The sequence below is a fragment of the Somniosus microcephalus genome, chromosome 4 (genome assembly GCF_052327205.1).
Source record: "Somniosus microcephalus isolate GS21.2 chromosome 4, FLI_Smic_1.0, whole genome shotgun sequence".
NCBI classification, from domain to species: Eukaryota; Metazoa; Chordata; class Chondrichthyes; order Squaliformes; family Somniosidae; genus Somniosus; species Somniosus microcephalus.
The window spans coordinates 9,168,442-9,183,849 of NC_140990.1; the positions used below are offsets into that span (position 1 = coordinate 9,168,442).

Sequence of the window (15,408 nt, forward strand, 5' to 3'; positions counted from 1 at the left end):
CCTGCTGTACATGGTCCATGTCTCTGAGGCATACAGGAGAGCGGGTATGACTACTGCTCTGTAGACCATGAGCTTGGTGCCGGGTTTGAGGTCCTGGTCTTCAAACACTCTCTTCCTCAGGCGACCGAAGGCTGCGCTGGCACACTGAAGGCGGTGTTGGACTTTGTCATCGACGTCTGCCCTTGTTCACAGTAGGCTCCTGAGGTATGGAAAGTGGTCCACGTTGTCCAAGGCCTTGTCGTGGATTTTGATAATCGGGGGGCAGCACTGTGTGGCGGGGGCAGGTTGGTAGAGGACCTTTGTCTTACGGGTGTGCTCCGCCAAACTGAAGAAGCTCCACTCGGGGCCTGGATCCGCGGACTCTCAGGTTTGGATTCACCTTTATTCTCTCCCCCACTCTGATCTCAATCGGATCTGGGGGAAAACTCACTTTCCCTCACTGATTGCAGCTCTTCACCAACACCGACTTTACAAAGAAAGCCCCGCGCGGCAGCCTGGAGCTCAGGGGCCCAGAGCGCGGAGGATGATTGACAGGGGCCCAGGGTGCGTGCTGAGCAACAGAAAATGCTGGAAAAACTCAGCAGGCCAGGCAACATCTGTGGAGAGAGAAATCGAGTCAACATTTCAGGTCGAAACCCTTCGTCAGGACTGAGAGGAAACACAGGAAATGAAACAGATTAAAAGGCCAGTTTGGGGGCTGGGAAATGGGGATGAAAGGACAAAAGAGAAGTGAAGATCGGACCAGTAAAGAGACAAAAGACGGCGAGAGATGTTTATTCAATGGATGCAGTGTGAAGTGTGAAATGTTCGGGCAGAATGAGAGACAGCTGCCATGTGGGATAGAAAAAAAGGGGGAAGGGCCAAAACAAAGGGGTGGATAAAAAATATATAAAAATGTAAAAGGGGCCGAGGTTATGATCTGAAATTGTTGAACTCGATATTGAGTCCGGAAGGCTGTAAAGTGCCTGATCGGAAGATGAGGTGCTGTTCCTCGAGCTTACGCTGGGTATCCGTGGAACAATGCAAGAGCCCGAGGACGGTGAGGTCTGAGTGGGAATGGGGCGGTGAATTAAAGTGACAGGCGACCGGAAGCTCGGGGTCACCCTTACGGACTGAGCGGAGGTGTTCCGCAAAGCGGTCACCCAATCTGCGTTTGGACTCCCCAATGTAGAGGAGACCACATCGTGAGCAGCGAATTCTCTCTGTATCCACTCGATCAACATTTTTCATAATTCAAAAGACCTCTATTAGGTCACCCCTCAGCCTTCTTTTTTCAAGAGAAAAGAGACCCAGCCTGTTCATCCTTTCCTGATATGTATACCCTCGCATTTCTGGTATCATCCTTGTAAATCTTCTCTGCACCCTCTCCAGTGCCTCTATATCCTTTTTATAATATGGCGACCAGAACTGTACGCAGTACTCTAAGTGTGGTCTAACCAAGGTTCGACACAGGTTTAGCATAACTTCACTACTTTTCAATTCTAACCCTCTAGAAATCAAACCTTGTGCTTGGTTTGCTTTTTTTTATGGCCTTGCTAACCTGTGTCGCAACTTTTAGTAATTTGTGTATTTGTACTCCAAGATCCCTTTGCTCCTCTACCCCACCTAGGCAGAAATTTGCAGGGCTGTGGGGAAAGAGCAGGGCAGTGGGACTAATTCCATCGCTCTTTCAGAGAGCCAGCACCAGCACGATGGGCCGAAAGGCATCCTACTGTGCTCTATGATTCTATAACATCAGCTTCTCTCTGCTCACTAGTACTGAGAGAACAGGGAAGAATCTTTAAATCCAGCCCAGTTATTGGGGGCTCTTAACATTAACAAGCCCCAGTTGCCTGAATTAACATGGTTCAGTCCTGGATGTGGTTCAGTCCTGGATGTGATTAAAGGCATCGGAAACAGTGGAATCGACCCACCGCAGTCACAATGTGGACACTCTGGTGTGTCAGCGGGTGGGATACACCAGGGAATCCCTTTCCACACACTGAGGTTGACTCTAATGATTGGGAGTCCCAGGGTTTCGGATACCAGATAATCAAGCTCACAAGAACACAAATTGTCTCTCCAGGCTCTATTAAGAGCGCTGCATAACACAGATCAGGTGATAAGTCCCTCAATCTGGAGAATAGAAGTACAGTGGATTCACGCACAATCTTCTCGAGTCTGTTCCAACTGACAATGGCTTAAGTGGCCTGTTCTTATACACAAGCTTGGTTACCGCTCAGGAAATGGGATTGTTTGGACCCGTCTGTTGACCGCCTCCTGAACTCCTGCTAATTCAGGGAATTTAGTCCATCTGTGACCAGACTATAACCACAAGCCCGTCTGGTTATCACACCTATATGGTCAGTGAGGTTATTATTAGATTCACACCCAGACGTTGTGCCTTCACTTGTCTGGCACTTCATCCCATAACACGGGTACAGGGGCTCAGTAATGTTTCATTCATCAGAAAAAGACAAAGTACAACAACATACTGGTCAGCTTAACAAAATCTCATCAAATTTATGTGGCTATAAATATAAAAGTCACTAATAAATCCAGGAGGGAATTCAGAAGAAAATTATTTACCCAGAGAATGGTGAGAATGGGGAACTCGCTACCACAGGGAGTGGTTGAGGTGAACAGCACAGATGGATTTATGGGGAAGCCACACAAGGGAGAAAGGAATGGGAGGAGATGTTGATTGGGTTAATTGAAGTAGGGTGGGTGTGGGGCATAAATACTGGCATAGACCAGTTGGGCCGAATGGCTTGTTTCTGTGCTGTACATTCTATGGAACACCATCTAAGGATAAGGGGTAAGCCATTTAGGACAGAGATGAGGAGGAATTTCTTCACCCAGAGAGTGGTGAACCTGTCGAATTCTCTACCACAGAGGCCGGTGGAGGCCAATTCATTAAATATATTCAAGAAGGAGTTAGATATATTTCTTAAGGCTAAAGGGATCAAGGGATATGGGGAGAAGGCAGGGACAGGGTACTGAATTTGGATGATCAGCCATGATCTCATTGAATGGCAGAGCAGTCTCGAGGGGCCGAATGACCTACTCCTGCTCCTATCTTCTATGTTTCTATGAACAGTGAAACAAAGGGAATCATCAGCACAACAATCTTAAAGATTAAACAGCAGTACAAGAATTTATAAAACATTCATCCATTCCATGTTCATGTCACCCCAGCTGTCTGCAGGGCCCTGCGTTACAGAACAATGTGAACTCGCTGGTGTGTCAGCAGGTGGGAAGACCAAGTGAATCCCTTCCCACACACAGAGCAGGTGAACGGTCTCTTCCCAGTGTGAACTCGCTGGTGTCCGTTCAGATTCCTGGAGCTTTTAAAGCTCATCCCACAGACAGAACATGTAAATGGTCTCTGATCGGAGTGAACTCGCTGGTGTTGCTTAAGATCTTCAGAGGTTTTAAAGCTCATCTCACAGACAGAACATTTAAATAGTCTCTCATCAGTGTGATATCGCTGGTGTGTCAGTAGGTGGAATGACCGAGTGAATCTCTTCCCACACACGGAGCAGGTGAATGACCTCTCCCCAGTGTGAACTTGCTGGTGACTCACCAGGCTTGATGACTGAGTGAATCCCTTCCCACACATGGAGCAGGTGAACGCCCTCTCCCCAGTGTGAACTCGCTGGTGTCCGTTCAGATCCCCAGAGGTTTTAAAGCTCTTCCCACAGACAGAACATGTAAATGGTCTCTCATCGGTGTGAACTCGCTGGTGTTGCTTCAGATTCCCAGAGGTTTTAAAGCTCTTCCCACAGTCAGAACATTTAAATGGTCTCTCATCAGTGTGATATTGCTGGTGTCTCAACAGGTTGGATGACTGAGTGAATCCCTTCCCACACAGGGAGCAGGTGAACGGTCTCTCCTCAGTGTGATATTGCTGGTGTCTCAACAGGTTGGATGACTGAGTGAATCCCTTCCCACACACGGAGCAGGTGAATGGTCTCTCTCCTGCTCTCTCCAGCTGGTGTCCCTTCAGCTCCTGGGACATTTGAAAGCTTTTCCCACAGTTGGAATGTTTCACCGGCCTCTCCCCAGTATGAACTCGCTGGTGTGCCAGCAGATTCGAGGACCGAGTGAATCTCTTCCCACACACGGAACAGGTGAACAGAATCTCTCCTGCACTCTGCAGCTGGTGTCTCTTCAGATCCTGGGACCTTCTAAATCTCTTCCCACAGACAGAACATTTAATCTCATCACTGTGAACAAGCTGGTGTCTCAGGAGGGTGGAAGAATGAGAGAATCACTTCAAAAACACGGAGCAGGTCAAAGGTCTCTCATCGGTGTGGACAAGCTGGTGTCTCAGCAGCATGGATGGTGGAATTAATCCCCACACACGGAGCGGGTTAAAGGTCTCTCCCTCGTGTGAACTTGCTGGTGTATCATCGGAGCGGATGGCTGAGTGACTCCCTTCCACACACGGGGCCCGGGTTTCCCCTAGTGTGTAGGCACTGGTGTCGCTTCAGGTATTTGTAGATTTTGAAGCTCTTTCAGAACATTTAAAAGGTCTCTAATCAGTGTGAACTCACAGGGGTGCCAGCAGATTCAAGGAGCGATTGAATCAGGTCCTGATGAATCGCGTAGCTCTGTCAGAATTTGAGGTGATGTTTGGTTTGAGCTTCCTGTCTGTAAATGCTCCACTTCTAAAACCCTGTAAAAGGAGTGTAGAAAGGGTAAGGGGGAAGCATGAATTTTTTTTAGCTAATATTGCCTCAAAGAACAAACAGGGCAGAGCCGTGCCCACAATAACCAGCGGGCCAGAAACAGCCCAATCCACCTCACTGACTTGGCCCTGAAGTCAAATCAAGTCTCATCAAATGACATCCTTTGTGACTGTGAAAAAGGTAAACTATCCCTCCTCGTCCTTCGTGACTTGTCTGCAGTCTTTGACACGGTTGACCACTCCATCCTTCTCCAACGCCTCTCCACCATCATCCAGCTGGGTGGGACTGCACTCGCCTGGTTCCATTCTTATCTATCTAATCGTAGCCACAGAATCACCTGCAATGACTTCTCTTCCCACTCCCGCATCGTTACCTCTGGTGTCCCTCAAGGATCTATCCTTAAGCCCCTCCTATTTCTCATCTAAATGCTGCCCCTTGACGACATCTAAAAACACAGCGTCAGTTTCCACATGTACGCTGACGACACCCAGCTCTACCTCACCACCACTTCTCTCGACCGCGCCACGATCTCTAATCCAGTTCTGGGTGAGCAGAAATTTTCTCCAATTAAATATTGGGAAGACTGAAGCAATTGTTTTCGGTCCCTAGCCACTGGCTCCATCCCTCTCCCTAACATCTGTCTGAGGCTGAACCACACTATTTGCAACCTTGGTGTCATATTTGACCCTGAAATGAGCTTCCGAACACATATCTGCAGCATAACAAAGACCGCCTACTTCCACCTCGGTAACATCGCCCGTCTCCGCCCTTGCCTCAGCTCATCCGCTGCTGAAACCCTCACCCGGGCCTTTGTTACCTCGAGACTCGACTATTTCAACGCACTCCTGGCTGGCCTCCCACATTCCAGCCCACGTAAACTTGAGGTGATCCAAAACTACCCGTGTCGTAACTCAACGCCAAGTCCCGTTCACCCGTCACCCCTGTGCTCGCTGACCTACATTGGCTCCCGGTTAAGCAATGCTTCGATTTCAAAATTGTCATCCTTGTTTTCAAATCCCTCCATGGCCTCGCCCCTCCCTATCTTAGTTATTCCCTTCAGCCTCACAACCACCCACCCCCCGCGATAGAATCACAGAAAAATTACGGCACAGAAGGAGGCCATTTGGCCCATCTTGTCCGTGCCGGTCGATTAAGTGCTATCCACACTAATCCCACTTTCCAGCACTTGGTCCGTAGCCTTGTAGGTTACGGCACTTCAAGTGCATATCCAAGTAAAATTAAAATGTGATGAGAGTTTCTGCCTCTACCACCCTGTCAGGCAGTGAGTTCCAGACCCCCACCACCCACTGGGAGAAAACATTTCTCCTCAACTCCCCTCTAAAGCTCCGACCAATTACTTTAAATCTATGCCCCCTGGTTGTGGACCTCTCTGCCAAGGGAAATAGGTCCTTCCTATCTCGGCCCCTCAGAATTTTGTACACCTCAATCAGGTCTCCCCTCAGCCTCCCCGGTTCCAAAGAAAACAACCTCCTCCCCCCCCCCCCCCCCGCCCCCCGAGACATCAGCGATCCTCCAATTCTGCCCTCTTGAATATCCCTGATTATAATCGCTGCACCATCAGTGGCCGTGTCTTCTGTTGCCTCGGCTGTAAGCTCTGGAATTCCCTCCCTGAACCTCTCCGCCTCGCTATCCTTCTTTAAGACATAGAAACATAGAAGATAGGAGCAGGAGTAGGCCGTTCAGCCCCTCGAGCCTGCTCTGCCATTCAGTGAGATCATGGCTGATCATCCAAACTCAGTTCCCTGTCCCCGCCTTCTCCCCATATCCCTTGATCCTGTTAGCCTTAAGAAATATATCCAACTCCTTCTTGAATATATTTAATGAACTGGCCTCCACTGCCTTCTGTGGTAGAGAATTCCATAGGGTCACCACTCTCTGGGTGAAGAAATTCCTCCTCATTTCTGTCCTAAATGGCTTACCCCTTTATCCTTAGACTGTGACCCCTGGTTTTGGACTCCCCCGCCATCGGGAACATCCTTCCTGCATCTAGTCTGTCTAGTCCTATTAGAATTTTATAAGTTTCAATGAGATCCTCTCTCATTCTTCTGAATTCAAGAGAATACAGGCCGAGTTTACTCAATCTCTTCTCATACGACAGTCCCGCCATCCCAGGAATCAATCTCGTGAACCTTCATTGCACTCCCTCTGTGGCAAGTATATCCTTCCTTAGGTAAGGAGACCAAAATTATACACAGTACTCCAGGTGTGGTCTCACCAAGGCCCAATATAATTGGAGTAAGACTTCTTTACTCCTGTACTTATATATTTCTTAAGGCTAAAGAGATATGGGGAGGAGGCAGGGACAGGGTGCTGAATTTGGATGATCAGCCGTGATCTCATTGACTGGCGGAACAGGCTCAAGGGGCCGAATGGCCTACTCCTGCTCCTATCTTCTATGTTTCTATGTATTCAATCTTTCCTTGCAGCTGAAATTCTCTAGTCCTGGCAACATCCTCGAAAATCTCCCGTCTGGAGCACAGTCACATCTTTCCTGCAATGGGGCGAGCAGAACTGCACGCAGCACTCTAGCCGGTGGCCTAACTGGTGTTTTTGTACAGTTCAAGCAGAACCTCCCTGCTCTTACATGATACAGAGAGAGGCACTGCCCCTTTAAATACCTGGGGGGCACCCATTCCCCTTTAAATGGCCAAGCAATTGTTTTTGTTGAAAAGGGGCTGCAGTCCCCTTTGACTCACCCCGCACCCTCTCACCCACCACAAATACTCACAAGAGAGAGAGAGAGAGGAGGAAGAATGCTGGTCTTTGTCCCTTTAAAAGTGGCTGCCCACCAAAATGTTCACAGCACCAGGGCTCTTTGTTCTGGATAAAAGTCGAAAAGAGAAAAGGTTCACTTATTATTAAATGAATGCAGTTGATGAACAGCCTTGCAATAAAGGTAATGCAAAGGAATAAACACTCACAAGCTGTGTTTTTTTCCTCCCCTTCCCTTTAACAGCTCCTGCAGACAATGAAAGCAGGAAAGCGGCCTGCAGCCCACCGAGGTCCCGCCGCCATTGGTTGGAGGACCGTCAGCCCGCCCGGTCCTCCCAGCGTTTTCCGCGCTGCTGATTGGCGGGCGCCTCGCGTCAATCAACCCCCCTCCGATTACGCGCTGACGCCAGCACGCAACGCCCAGGGGTCGGTTGGATCGGCGCACGCCACCGCAAGGTAAAAAAAAGACACCCCACACAAATGAGGAAAAACAATAATAATAATCGCACTTTAGAGGGGAGGAGGTTGGGGGAATTAATGAGTGTTTTCAATTTGTTTCGGAAATAATTTTTTTTTGAAAAGCTTCCCAACGGTGCGAGGCGGGCTGCGCATGCGCTCCAGCCAGCCTTTGACTCCCCCACGTGGGCGCGGGGCCGGACACGCCCACTTGCCTTCCCCTGCACCAATCACAGCGCGGGCAGGCGCAACACGAGGCTGCCAGTGCGCCTGCGCGGGGTCTCCGGGGAGCAAACAGAAGGCCGGCGTCGTGGCGGAATCAGCGGCCGGGGTAAAGTAATGTGTTGGGGAATCGATTTAAATCGAGGTGAGGCGGAGAGCGAGATTATAAAGTAAAATACGAGAAAAACCAAACCTGAGAGTCGGGCGGGCGGGACCTCCGCGGACGCCGAACGGAGCCGATTGTCATGCGCGGGGTGGCGGAGTGAGCCGGAGCAATGTGCTTCTGACTGACGGGAGCGCTCACCAATAGCACGAGGGCGGGCCCAGGTCCTCCAAGCAATGGCGGCGCGGCTAGGGGGCGGGACCTTCCTCCCCGGCGCTGAGGCTGGGGCCCGATTGTGACGTCATCACAGAAAGAGGCCTGTCAGGTGGATGGAGGCCGGCCCGGGCCTGTGACTGACGGGAGCTCTGACCAATAGGAAGAGGGCTGGGCTGGGAGGACCGAAGTCGGCGGCCTGGTCCTCCAAACAATGGCGGCGCGGCAAGGGGGCGGGGCCTCCTCTCCAGCTCAGGTGCGCTGGGGCCGATTGTGACGCGATGTCCCCAGGTGAGAGCAGCTCAGTCAGCACAGAGCTGGGCTGGAATCTGGGAGAGGGGCCGCAGGCAGCGGGCCTGGCAAAGGGGCACAAGCTTCACAATACAAGCTTCTTTCAAATGCACAATTGTTTCCTACACACAGCCTTGGTCACTCTGCAAAAAAAACTGTTTAACAATTCATCATAACTCCCCTGCTTTAGGAGAGGCGTAGAGTGCAAAAGCAAGGAAGTTATGATGAAATTGTGTAAAAGACTGGAGTCAGCTGTGGCTCAGTGGATAGCAGAGTCAGAAGGTTGTGGGTTCAAATCCCGCTCCAGGGACTTGAGCACATAAAGCGAGGCTGACACTCCAGTGCGGTGCTGAGGGAGCGCTGCACTGTCGGAGGGGCAGTACTGAGGGAGCGTCGCACTGTCGGAGGGGGAATACTGAGGAAGCGTCGCACTGTCGGAGGGGGAATACTGAGGGAGCGTCGCACTGTCGGAGGGACAGTACTGAGGGAGCGCCGCACTGTCGGAGGGGCAGTACTGAGGGAGCGCCGCACTGTCGGAGGGGCAGTACTGAGGGAGCACTGCACTGTCGGCGGGGCAGTACTGAGTGAGCGTCGCACTGTCGGAGGGGGAATACTGAGGGAGCGTCGCACTGTCGGAGGGACAGTACTGAGGGAGCGTCGCATTGTCGGAGGGGGAATACTGAGGGAGTGCCGCACTGTCGGCGGGGCAGTACTGAGGGAGCGCCGCAATGTCAGAGGGGCAGTGCTGAGAGAGCGCCACACGGTCGGAGGGGCAGTACTGAGGGAGCTCTGCACTGTCGGAGGGGCAGTACTGAGGGAGCTCCGCACTGTCGCAGGGGCAGTACTGAGGGAGCTCCGCACTGTCGGAGGGGCAGTACTGAGGGAGCGCAGCACTGTCTGAGGGGCAGTACTGAGGGAGCGCTGCACTGTCGGTGGAAGCAATGCTGTGGGAGCGCCGCACTGTCGGAGGGGCAGTAATGAAGGAGCGCTGCAGTGTCGGAGGTGCCGTCCTACGGATGAGACGTTAAACCGAGGCCCCCGTCTGCCCCCTCAGGTGGATGTAAAAGATCCCATGGTGGTATTTCGAAGAAGTTATCCCCGGTGTTTTGAGCCCAATATTTATCCCTCAATCAACATGACGAAAAAACATTATCTGGTCATTATCACATTGCTGTTTGTGGGAGCTTGCTGTGCGCAAATTGGCTGTCGCGTTTCCCACATCACAAAAGTGACTACATTTCAAAAGTACTTCATTGGCTGTAAAGCGCTTTGGGACGTCCGGTGGTCGTGAAAGGCAGTTAAGAAGGCAAATGGTATGCTGGCCTTCATTACAAGAGGATTTGAGTACAGGAGTAAAGAAGTCTTACTCCAATTATATCTTCTTCTTTCTTCTTAGGCAGTCCCTCGGAACCGAGGATGACTTGCTTCCACATTAAAAATGAGTTCTCAGGTGTAAGGGTAAACCGGGAGAGCTTCTTCTCCCCGAGACGGACCCTCTGATATAAAGGCAGTGACTGGTGGGGTACCGCAAGGATCGGTCCTAGGACCCCAGCTGTTCACAATATATATTAATGATCTGGATGAGGGAATTGGATGTAATATCTCCAAATTTGCAGACGACACAAAGCTGGGTGGGTGGGTAAGCTGTGAGGAGGATGTCGTGAAACTCCAGTACGATTTGGACAGGTTGGGTGATTGGGCAGAAACATGGCAAATGCATTATAATCCACTTTGGTGGCAAAAACAGGAAGGCAGATTATTATTTGAATGGCAATAGATTGGGAGAAGGGGAAGTGCAAAGAGACCTGGGTGTTCTTGTGCACCAGTCGCTGAAAGTAGGCATGCAGGTGCAGCAGGCGGTTAAGAAGGCAAATGGTATATTGGCCTTCGTAGCCAGAGGGTTCGAGTACAGGAACAAGGATGTCTTGCGACAGTTGTACAGGGCCTTGGTGAGGCCGCACCTTGAGTATTGTCTGCAGTTTTCGTCGCCTTACCTGAGGAAGGATGTTCTTGCCATCGAAGGAGTGCAGCGAAGATTCACCAGACTGATACCTGGGATGGCAGGAATGATGTATGAGGAGAGATTGTGTCGATTGGGCTTATACTCACTGGAGTTTAGAAGATTGAGAGGGGATCTCATCGAAACCTATAAAATTCTGTCAGGCCTGGACAGACTAGATGCAGGAAGGTTGTTTCTGATGTCCGGGGAGTCCAGAACCAGGGGTCATAGTCTAAGGATAAGGGGTAAGCCATTTAGGACTGAAATGAGGAGGAATTTCTTCACCCAGAGAGTGGTGAACCTGTGGAATTCTCTGCCACAGAGGGCGGTGGAGGCCAGTTCATTAAATATATTCAAGAAAGAGTTGGATATATTTCTTAAGGCTAAAGGGATCAAGGGATATGGGGAGAAGGCAGGGACAGGGTACTGAATTTGGATGATCAGCCATGATCTCATTGAATGGCGGAGCAGGCTCGAAGGGCCGAATGGCCTACTCCTGCTCCAATCTTCTATGTTTCTATGTAAGGGTTGACTGGATCCATGTTTAGCTGTAATTTAAACAGAGGTCTGGTCGTCTTCCGAGCTCTTTCCCCTGGAGGAGAGGGTAGAATGTGGGTCTTTAGTGTTAAATGGTTTCACCTGGGTCCATTGCTTCCATCGCATACCCATCGGTTCCTGTAGACAAACACACGTATCACTTGTCATTAATACAGTACATGGCCCCATCCAACGGGCCCCATTCCCTTCCGATAACTTGCGTCATTACTTGTTGACCTATTCTGGGCAACTCGTCTGGTTTAAGTCCAGCATTCTGCCTTTCTAGATCTTTAATCTGTTGTTGGTTCCTTACTTCTTTATTTAGTGCTTGTACCTCCTGATTTAGTTGTACTAAATATCGCCTTAATCTATCTTGTACTGGTACTGGTTCTCCCACCCCTCCAGCCAAATCCTCTGGTAGTCTCATAGCTCGTCCTGTCATTAATTCATAGGGGGTCAGTCCGGTCGTTCGTCCTCGGGTTGCTCGCAGCCCCATTAGTATGCTGGGTAATAATTCCGACCATCCCTTCCCTGTTTCTTGGATGACTTTTGTCAGCACGTTTTTCAGTGTCCTATTCATTCTTTCTACCATCCCCGAGCTCTGGGGGTGATATGGGATGTGATATTTTTGTGTCACATGTAGCAGCTTACAGATTTCTTTCATTATTTTGCTGGTGAAATGAGTGCCGTTGTCTGAGTCAATTTGCAGAGGCACTCCCCAACGGGATATAACCTCGGTAGCCAATATTCGCGCAACTGTTTTTGCAGAGCAATCTCGGGTGGCAAAGGCTTCCACCCACCTGGTAAATTGGTCAATTATTACCAGGCAATATTTCTTCCCCCGATCCTGCGTTACGGGGCCGGTAAAGTCAATTTGTAAGTTTTCCCAGGGTCCTTGGGGCCTGGGTTGGTTTGCTACTCTAACTCTACATTTCTGTCCTACATTATTCTTGCGCATATTATACAGCGGTGGCAATATTTCGCTACTTCCCGACCTATCTTTGGCCATCACCAGTACTGTGTCAGTAGGTGCAACATGTTACTTCTGCCAGTATGTGTTACACCATGGTATAGCGCCATCAGTTGTTGTCTACAACCTGGTTACGTGGGCCCCATTTCCAAATTCCATCTTGTAATTGTGCGCCAGCTTGTCTCCATTTCTCCTTTTGCCCTGTACTAGTATTTTCTTGTAGCTCCATTATATTCACTTCCTGTACCCCATTGACTATCATGACCATATTTATTTTGTTTTTGAATGCGTCCTCTGGATGCATTTCTTCCGCAGCTAGTTTTGCAGCTAGATCTGCATACCTATTCCCCATAGGGGCCTGGTCCTGGGGTTCATAGAAACATAGAAGATAGGAGTAGGCCATTCGGCCCCTCGAGCCTGCTCCGCCATTCAATGAGATCATGGCTGATCATCCAACTTCAGTACCCTGTCCCTGCCTTCTCCCCATGCTGGTGTCTCTTAAGGCTCTTCAAGCTTTTAATGCTCTTCCCAGTCAGAACATTTCACAGATCTCTCGTCAGTGTGAACAAGCTGGTGTGCCAGCAGGTTGGAGGACCGAGTGAATCCCTTCCCACACACAGTGCAGGTGAACAGTCTCTCCCCAGTGTGAGCTCGCTGGTGTCCCTTCAGCTCCCCAGGACTTTTAAAGCTCATCCCACAGTGGGAACATTTAAATGGTCTCTTATCAGTGTGAGCAAGCTGGTGTCTCAGCAGGGTGGATGAACCAGTGAATCCCTTCCCACACATGGAGCAGGTAAACGAACTCTCCCCAGTGTGAACTCTCTGGTGTATCTGGAGCTTGGATGACTCTGCAAATCCCTTCCCATATACGGAGCAGGAGAACGGTTTCTCCCCAGTGTGAACTCGCTGGTGTGTATGGAGGCTGGATGACTGAGTGAATCCCTTCCCACATTCAATACACGTGAACGGCCTCTCCCCAGTGTGAACTCGCTGGTGTATCTGGAGCTTGGATAACTCTGCGAATCCCTTCCCACACACGGAGCAGGTGAACGGCCTCTCCCCGATGTGAGTGTGCCGATGAGTTTCCAGCTTGGATGGATAATTGAATCTCTTCCCACAGTCCCCACATTTCCACCGTTTCTCCGTGGTGCGGGTGTCCTTGTGTTTATCCAGGTTGGACGATCAGTTGAAGCCTCATCCACACACAGAACACGTGTACGGTTTCTCCCCGCTGTGAATGGTACGATGTTTTTTCAGGCTGTGTAACTGGTTAAACCTCTTTCCACAGTCAGTGCACTGGAACACTCTCACTCGGGTGTGTGTTTTCCAGTCACACGGATGTTTGAAATCTTTTCCCACAGACAGAACAGACAAACATTTGTCCTTCTGTATTCAAAGGTCAATGATATTCAGGTCCTGATGAATGGAGTGACTCTGTCAGATCTTGATGTGATGTTTGGTTTGAGTTTCCCGTCTGTAAATCCTCCCCTTCTCACACCCTGTAAAAGGAGTTTACAAAAGCCATCACTGTAAATACTGGATAGAAATTCAGAACAGACAATTCTAGTTTCTGTGGAACATTCTTTCCCCAAAGCTGTAAATCCCCATCCCACACACTCTCCCTCCTCCCTGTGCTGAAATCCAAACCCATTGCACCATCTCCAACATTTCTTTCCTCCACTCCCAGTTTTCTCCCTCACTCTACTCTGCTTGGGTTCAGTTGTACACACGCTGTGTGCAGAGTGAGAATAAAATCAATGAGTCAATGATTGTCTCTCCTGGTCACTGGGACCCTGAAGCCCCGCCCACTCTTTGTTCCTCTACCAAGATGGCCGCACATGCGCCGTGCTGCAGGTGGAACCGGTCTGTCTTTCCTCCACCAAGATGGCAGCGCGTAACCCGGGCCTGTCACCGAGAAAAAGCCTCACCGCTGCTGTCCGGTGGAACATAGACTGGGCCCCTGGATCTCATTCGGGCCTGAGGCCGTTCTCCAACTTTTTAAACCCTGCCGCATGGCCTACCCAGTTTATTAATCTCCCGACCCCGCCGACCAGCAGCTCCGCCCGGCGACCGCACGGGGCTTTCTTTATGAGGGACTCGTGACCCGGGCCCAGGGCCTGATTGATGGGAGCTTCTGACCAATAGGGAGCGAGCAGGGTGGGGCTAGAGCAGCGAGCCGGCGGCGGGTCCTCCAACCAATCGGGGAGCCTGAGGGGCGGGACTTGCGCCGGCTGATTGTCTGATCCGCAGGGCAGCGAGTTTCTCCAGTCCCTTGTTCAGGGCCCGGGGCCAGGGGAGGCTGTGGGCCTTTATTCCCCTCATTGGACACAAGGCTCTTTGGCTCACACCACACGGGCTCAGATTGCAATTCAGACTTTTTAAATTCATGAATCAAAGGGACAGGGTCTCTCATTCTGTTGTGTGACAGTTCCTGGGACAGACTGTATCTCCCCCTCTCCTCCACACAGGGATTTGTGCTGGTTAAAGAGACAGCGATTCTCCTTGTTCTGCGAGTTTGTAATTAACCTTATCCCATATTACAGACTCCAGGAGTTTACCAATAACATCTCGAGTCTTGGTTTTGATCTTCCAGAATTCCTTAGATTATAGAATGGTCCCCGGGGATCGGATGGTATCAAATGGAACCCCGCCGTTCAAGCAAGGAGGGCGAGAGAAAACAAGGACCCCTGGGCCAGTTAGCCTGACATCAGTAGTACGTGCAAAAAAGATTCACAAGGATGATACCAGAACTGGGAGGATATACCGATCAGGAAAGGCTGAACAGGCCGGGGGCTCATTTCTCTGGAAAAGAGAAGGCTGAGGGGTGACCAGATAGAGGTCATCAAGATTATGAAAGGGTTTGATAGGGTAGACGTGGAGAAAATGTTTCTACTTGTCGGGGGAGACCAGAACTCGCTGTCATAGATATAATAATATATAAGAGAGAGAAATAGCACCAGAGTAAAGAAAAGTTCAGAAATAGGAGGAATCAGACGGGGCAAAAGCGAGGCAGACTAAGATGTGTTTGGAGGGCATGTGTGTAAATGTACATAGCCTGGTAAATAAGGTTGGTGAGCTGCAGGCACAAGGTGCCACATGGGACTATGATATAGGGGCAATAACAGAGACCAGACTCAAAGAAAGGGAAGATTGGGATCTTAATATTCCTGGCTACAAGGTATTCAGGAAAAATAGAGAACGAAAAAGAGAA

The 15,408-nt window shown here is 50.2% G+C and overlaps 1 protein-coding gene across 1 annotated transcript in view; it reads right to left on the reverse strand.

Annotated features, from left to right (window-relative positions):
* Positions 1 to 15,408, reverse strand: part of LOC147118254 (uncharacterized) — a 183,295-nt gene that overhangs the window by 116,965 nt on the left and 50,922 nt on the right. Inside the window, exon 3 of the mRNA XM_085983689.1 lies at positions 3,262 to 4,246. Within this exon, the coding sequence (XP_085839815.1) occupies positions 3,262 to 4,246 (985 nt within the window). The remainder of the gene's footprint in view (positions 1 to 3,261; positions 4,247 to 15,408) is intronic.